The 7,572-nt window shown below is 54.8% G+C and overlaps 1 protein-coding gene across 1 annotated transcript; it reads left to right on the top strand.

Moving 5' to 3' along the window:
- Positions 1–2,810: 2,810 nt before the first annotated feature.
- On the top strand, positions 2,811–3,140 carry LOC109750624 (uncharacterized). The gene has a single exon (XM_020309587.1). The coding sequence runs from the start codon at positions 2,811–2,813 to the stop codon at positions 3,138–3,140; it is 330 nt and encodes a 109-aa protein (XP_020165176.1).
- Positions 3,141–7,572: the final 4,432 nt, after the last annotated feature.

Here is a 7,572-nt window from a genome sequence, read left to right as displayed (position 1 = left end):
CATAATCTTCATGATAGAGAGTCTCTTGTTTTGTCATTTTCATATACTAGTGGGAATTTTTCATTATAGAACTTGGCTTGCATATTCCAACAATGGGCCTCCACAAGTGCCCTAGGTCTTCATGAGCAAGCAAGTTGGATGCACACCCACTTAGTTTCTTTTGTTGAGCTTTCATATATTTATAGCTCTAGTGCATCCATTGCATGGCAATCCCTACTCCTTGCATTAACATCAATCGATGGGCATCTCCATAACTCATTGATTAGCCTCGTTGATGTGAGACTTTCTCCTTTTTTGTCTTCTCCACATAACCCCCATCATCATATTCTATTCCATCCATAGTGCTATATCCATGGCTCACGCTCATGTATTGCGTGAAGGTTGAAAAAGTTTGAGATTACTAAAGTATGAAACAATTGCTTGGCTTGTCATCGGGGTTGTGCATGATGAGAGCATTCTTGTGTGACGAAAATGGAGCATGACTAAACTATATGATTTTGTAGGGATGAACTTTCTTTGGCCATGTTATTTTGAGAGGACATAATTGCTTAGTTAGTATGCTTGAAGTATTATTATTTTTATGTCAATATTGAACTTTTATCTTGATCTTTTGGATATGAATATTCATACCACAATTAAGAAGAATTACATTGAAATTATGCCAAGTAGCATTCCACATCAAAAATTCTGTTTTTATCATTTACCTACTCGAGGACGAGCAGGAATTAAGCTTGGGGATGCTTGATACGTCTCCAACATATCTATAATTTTTGATTGCTCCATGCTATATTATCTTCTGTTTTGGACATTATTGGGCTTTATTATACACTTTTATATTATTTTTGGGACTAACCTATTAACCGGAGGCCCAACCCAGAATTGTTGTTTTTTGCCTATTTCAGAGTTTCGCAGAAAAAGAATATCAAACGGAGTCCAAACGGAATGAAACCTTCGGGAACGTGATTTTCGGAACGAACATGATCCAGAGGACTTGGACCCTACGTCAAGAAAGCTACCAGGAAGCCACGAGGTATGGGGGCGGGTCCTCCACCCTCGTGGGCCCCATGTTGCTCCACCGACGTACTCCTTCCTCCTATATATACATACGTACCCCCAAACTACCAGATACAGAGCCAAAAACCTAATTCCACCGCCGCAACCTTCTGTACCCGTGAGATCCCATCTTGGGGCCTGTTCCGGAGCTCCGCCGGAGGGGGCATCGATCACGGAGGGCTTCTACATCAACACCATAGCCTCTCCGATGATGTGTGAGTAGTTTACCTCAGACCTTCGGGTCCATAGTTATTAGCTAGATGGCTTCCTCTCTCTTTTTGGATCTCAATACAATGTTCTCCCCCTCTCTTGTGGAGATCTATTCGATGTAATCTTCTTTTGCGATGTGTTTGTTGAGACCGATGAATTGTGGGTTTATGATCAAGTTTATCTATGAACAATATTTGAATCTTCTGAATTCTTTTATGTATGATTGGTTATCTTTGCAAGTCTCTTCGAATTATCAGTTTGGTTTGGCCTACTAGATTGATCTTTCTTGCAATGGGAGAAGCGCTTAGCTTTGGGTTCAATCTTGCGGTGTCCTTTCCCAGTGATAGTAGGGGCAGCAAGGCACGTATTGTATTGTTGCCATCGAGGATAACAAGATGGGGTTTATATCATATTGCATGAGTTTATCCCTCTACATCATGTCATCTTGCTTAGCGTTACTCTGTTCTTATGAACTTAATATTCTAGATGCATGCTGGATAGCGGTCGATGTGTGGAGTAATAGTAGTAGATGCAGGCAGGAGTCGGTCTACTTGTCTCGGACGTGATGCCTATATACATGATCATACCTAGATATTCTCATAACTATGCTCAATTCTGTCAATTGCTCAACAGTAATTTGTTCACCCACCATAAATACTTATGCTCTTGAGAGAAGCCACTAGTGAAACCTATGGCCCCCGGGTCTATTTTCCATCATATTAATCTTCAAACACTTAGCTATTTCCGTTGCCTTTTATTTTACTTTCTTTATTTTGCATCTTTATCACAAAAATACCAAAAATATTATCTTATCATATCTATCAGATCTCACTCTCGTAAGTGACCGTGTAGGGATTGACAACCCCTTATCGCGTTGGTTGCGAGGATTTATTTGTTTGTGTAGGTGCGAGGGACTCGTGCGTGGCCTCCTACTGGATTGATACCTTGGTTCTCAAAAACTGAGGGAAATACTTACGCTACTTTGCTGCATCACCCTTTCCTCTTTAAGGGAAAACCAACGCAGTGCTCAAGAGGTAGCAGTCCTCGAGCGTCCGGCTTGTTGGACATGGGCCAGACTGATGGGCTGTGAAGATACAAGACCGAAGACTCTCACCCGTGTCCGGATGGGACTCTCCTTGGAGTGGAAGGCAAGCTTGGCATCCTGATATGAAGATTCCTTTCTCTGTAACCGACTTTGTACAACCCTAGTCCCCTCCGGTGTCTATATAAACCGGAGGGCTTAGTCCGTAGAGGCGATAATCATAATCATAGTCATACAGGCTAGACTTCTAGGGTTTTAGCCATTACGATCTCAAGGTAGATCAACTCTTGTAATACTCATATTCATCAAGATCAATCAAGGAGGAAGTAGGGTATTACCTCCATTGAGAGGGCCCGAACCTCGGTAAACATTGTGTCCCCCATCTCCTATTACCATCAACCTCAGACGCACAGTTCGGGACCCCCTACCCGAGATCCGCCGGTTTTGACACCAACACCCGGCGCAACCGTGCTCCGGCGACTGCCGGCCAACTCTCGCCAAGTTCATGGCGGTCCCCCACTATGCTTATGTGAAGATGAAGCTACCGGGTCCGAAGGGCCTCATCACCATCGCCGGCGACTACTGCAAGTCCTTGGAGTGCGCCCAAGCCGGCGCCAAACTGGCCGAGTCACTGGTCATAGACGAGGAGCGGCGCCAGCTCGACCGGCTCGTCGCCCTGGCCAATGAGACGCCGGTCGTGCCGGCTTCAGCCAAGGAGCCGGCCGGCGAGGCCTCGTTCCAGCTCTCTAAGGAGACCAAGAAGGTCAAGCTGAACCTGGAAGACCCCAGCTGTAGCAAGTACGTCATCATAGGCACCCGCCTCGACAGCAAATAGGAGGCGAGCTCGTCGACTTCCTCTGTGAGAATCGGGATATCTTCGCATGGACCCCAAAGGACATGCTGGGTATTCCGAGGAAGTAAGCCGAGCACAACCTCCACGTCCGCAAGCACGCCAAGCCTGTCCGTCAACACCTACGTCGTTTATCCGAAGAGAAGAACCATCGGTAAAGAAGTCGCCAAACTCTTGGCGGCCGGCTTCATCATGGAAGTGTTCCACCCCGAGTGGCTAGCCAACCCAGTCCTCGTCCTGAAGAAAAACAAGACTTGGCACATGTGTATAGACTACACCAGCCTGAACAAGGCTTGCCCCAAGGATCCATTCGCCCTCCCGCGGATCGATCAAGTCATCGACTCCACCGCCGGCTGTGAGCTCCTGTCCTTCCTAGATGCTTACTCCGGCTACCACGAGATAAAGCTGGACCCGGCCAACGCCCTGAAGACGTCCTTCATTCTCGGCGTCCTGGGAATGGGGGTACCCAGACTTGCCTGCCTGCGGCCCAGGGCGTGGCTCATCCAGCGGCCTGGTATGGCCCATCTTCATCGACAACCACTCAAGACCCTCGCGAGGCGGATGACGCAAGACCTCCTCAGGGGCAGCCTTCCTAGTCTGGCTCCCGAGGAGCGGAGATATCTATGCAAGGGGCACCTCGTGAGGTTCGCATGATGTGAGCCATGAGGACCAAGGCCAGGCGGGCGCCAGCGGGCGCAGAGTACTCGTTGCCTCTGTGGTGCTAAAGAGGCAAGCGCAGGCGAGGAGTCCTGAGGCACCAGGCAAAGGTTTCCATATCAGTGCAACGGGACCAAGACCAGAAGGACGGCAGGACGAAGGTCACCGCGGAGCCCACGACAGCGTCACCACCAGAGCCTTTGGCAGGCGAAGACCACCTTTTGTCAGGATAACTTGTACTAGTTGTCCCCCTTCAAATTGGCCGTTGTGAGATCCCTTCCCGCCTAATATTTGGGAAGAGGACCTAGGCATCTATAAACAGGACTAGCCACCACCATAGGGAGCACCTCATCTTGGATTGGATCCATTCCACCAAGGCCACCATACAAGCTCACCGAGCTCAAGAACACCTCTCCTCTGGAGGCGGTTCACCCCTTGTACCTGTTCATCCTCAGCCTGCAAGGCAATCCACCACACCACACTGGAGTAGGGTATTACACCACAACGGTGGCCCGAACCAGTATAAACACTCGTGTCTCTTGTTCTTTGGGTTCGTCGAGCTAGGACTTGAGATCGTTGCGAGAGAGAGCTTGGGGGAGAGAGATCTTCGTGCGCACCCCAGTGTTCGAACCTCAAGGGTTTGCTGGAACCCAGAATCCGACATTTGGTGCCCCAGGTAGGGGGTGCGCTGAAGCCTTTCTTCTGTCGATCCGCGCTCCGCTGCTCCACCGGATCCATGGCTGACGCTCGCTGAGCCCGTGCCGAGCGTCGTGCCACCCTCGCCGCTCGCGTCGCTCAGACGGCGCCCGTCAGCGGACCTCCCCGCCATTCTCCATCGTCCGCTGCCAACGCCGCCACCGGCCCGGCAGGGAACGAGCAGCAAGCTTCATCGTTGCCCCCTTTCGCGCGGCGGGACAGACGCACCGCCACCCCATCGCTGATTCTGGCCGGCTCGTCGTCCCACGCTCGTCACGCACCCACGGAAGCGCAGGCTGCGCTGCTCATGGCACGTGAGCACCTGCATTACCGTCCAGTCGACGACCTCTACGACGCCTGGCTTGACCGCATCGCCGAGCTCGTCAGCGCCGCTGGGGGCTCTCCTGCACTATCCCTTTCACTACCTCGACCACCTCCAGCAGCAGGCGATGTCGCTCATGGAGCGCCTCCACCACCTCCGCATCAAGACGCTACCCTCGCACCAAGACGCACAGTCCCGCGGCGTGACCCGCCACGCCGGGCACCCGTGCATGAAGAAGGAAGCTGCCAAGAAGTCCCTCGGCCGCAAGAAAACGCTCCTGCGCTCCCGGACCACTGCGTCAAGACCGCGCGCCGCCTGCTACGGTGGCGCGTGGATGTCAAGATCAGGCTCCGCCCCCGCGACGGGCTCCGGTGACCACAGTAGGCTGCCGTGCCTTCACGCTCGAGCTGCGCAGCGTCATCTGGCCCGGCAAGTTCAAGCCAGACCTGCCTCCGTGCTACGACGGCACCCCCGACCCCGCGGAGTTCCTGCAGCTCTATGAGCAAAGCATCAAGGCGGCCAACGGTGATGAGAAGGTCATGGCGAATTGGTTCCCTATGGCCCTCAAAGATGGCGCACGCTCGTGGCTCGTGAACCTGCTCGCAGGATCGATATCCTCCTGGGGTGAGATGCGCGAGCGTTTTGTCGCCAACTTCTAGGGCACTCGCGACTGCCCGCCGCCCGCGGGTGACTTGCGGCGCATCAAGCAGCAACCAGGGGAAACCCTGCAGAAGTACATCCAGCGCTTCAACAGCGTTCGCCTCAAGATCCCCAAGGTGACAGACGAAGCCATCATCTCCGCGTTCTCCGACGGCGTCCGTGACGTCAAGATGAAGGAAGAGTTCACCATCCACGAGGAGCCATGCACGGCCCTGGAGATGTTCAACATGGCGACCAAGTACGCGAGAGCTAAGGAAGGGCGCCTTTCCCTCCGCGAGCTCCCAGCTGCCGACCAGGAGGACAAGAAGGCCAAGGTCAAGGACGTGAAGCGCAAGGGGGCTGCAGTGCTCGCGGCAGAGCCAGAGATGAAGCGCGCCCGCGACCACCCCGAGTCGTCCAAGGCCAACCGCCCGTTCTGTGCCTTGCACAACGTTCATAGCCACAACACCAGCGACTGTCAGGAGCTCAGGGCCATCCATGATGGACGCTTCGGTCGACTCCCCGAGCGTAATGATCGGGGCTACGGCCGAGGAGAAGGACAAAGTGGGGGAGGCTGGGATGACCGTGGCCCCTGCCAGGAGTGGCGCGACCGGCCTCGTGAGGACCGTTGGCAGGACCCGCCTCATGAGGGCGCCTGGAGAGACCAGCCTCGTAAGGACCGCCCTCAGGGCAACACCGGGATCCCTCCGCTGCCGCCACCGCCAAGGAGGAACGACGACCATCATCAGGACGAGGGGGCTGGGGGCTTCCAAGAGCCTTGAGCCATCGCCTACATCTTGGGTGGCGCTCAAGCCCCAGCCTCTCAGCGTATCTTCAATCAGTTTGCTCGTGAGGTGAATGCGGCCCTTCCCAAGCTCGAGGCCACGCGCCCGCTCAGGTGGTCCAAGTGCGTCATCACCTTCAGCTCATCAGACCAGCTCAAGTGCGCGACGACAGCCGGCGCCCTCTCGATGCTTTGCTCCCCCGTCATCAGCAACGTTCAAGTCACCAAGACCGTCATCGACGGCGGCGTAGGGCTCAATGTCCTGTCCGTTGAGACATTCAATAGCCTTCAAGTGCCATACGATCAGCTGCAGCCTACCAAGCCCTTCTCAGGAGTGACCGACGGCTCGACCACCCCAATAGGGCAGGTCCGCCTCCCTGTCACCTTCGGCTAGCGTGACAACTACCGCACCTAGCTCATCGACTTCGACGTCGCCCACATCCGCCTGCCGTACAACACCATCCTTGGGTATCCAGCCTTGGCCAAGTTTATGGCAGTGACCCACCACGGCTACAACGTCCTCAAGATGCCAGGGAGCGGCGGCATCATCACGGTTTCATGTGAAGAAAGAGATGCGTTGTGCTCCCTCGAGCGCGCTTACCAGGCTGTAGCAGTCGAAAACCCCGACAACGAAGGCTCCCTGTACCCTCCTGAGGCCATCCCAAGAAGAAGAAGAAGCAGCTGTTCCACCCAGGACATCATGAGAGTGGCGTTTCTAGCGGCACACCTTAGGGTCTGCGCCCGCGGATGGGGCGCCTCCCTCCCTCGCATAGGAAGGCGCGCCTGGCGCCCTCCTCTGGCTGGGCTCGAGGGCTCTCTTCTGGAGGGCCTCAGACCTAGCCAATGTCACGAGGGAGGAGCTCGGGCACCACGTGGAGGCGTGCTTCACTGCACGCTTCCCTCAAGAGGGCACGAGGCGTGGAGCACCTAGTGCTCGGGAGTTCATCACCAAGGCGATCTAGGAGCTTCAAGAAGCAAGGACCATACGCGGCGACCGCCGCCCACCACCCGGCGCAGCTCCCCATCCTGGCGAGGACGGCGGGCTGCGCGTCTGCGTCGACATCCCAGGGCTCAACAGGGCCGCATCTCAAGGACGTTTCTGGCCTTCGCGCGTTGGATGGTGCGAGGGTCCACCTCATAGCTACGTTCGCATGCCATTCGGCTTGCCAAACGTGGTTGTCACCTTCCAGCGCCATCCGCGGAGCATCCTGGCGGCTCAGGAGGCCAGACATCACGCCGTCCTAGAGGAGATCGTGACGGTTCTCCAGGAGCCACCTGGGACCGCGGAGGCTCCCGAGGCTCAGGACCCTAGCGGCTCG

The sequence above is a fragment of the Aegilops tauschii genome, chromosome 5 (genome assembly GCF_002575655.3).
Source record: "Aegilops tauschii subsp. strangulata cultivar AL8/78 chromosome 5, Aet v6.0, whole genome shotgun sequence".
NCBI classification, from domain to species: domain Eukaryota; kingdom Viridiplantae; phylum Streptophyta; class Magnoliopsida; order Poales; family Poaceae; genus Aegilops; species Aegilops tauschii.
Note: the sequence above shows the minus strand (reverse complement) of the source record. Positions and strands in the feature narration are given on the sequence as shown.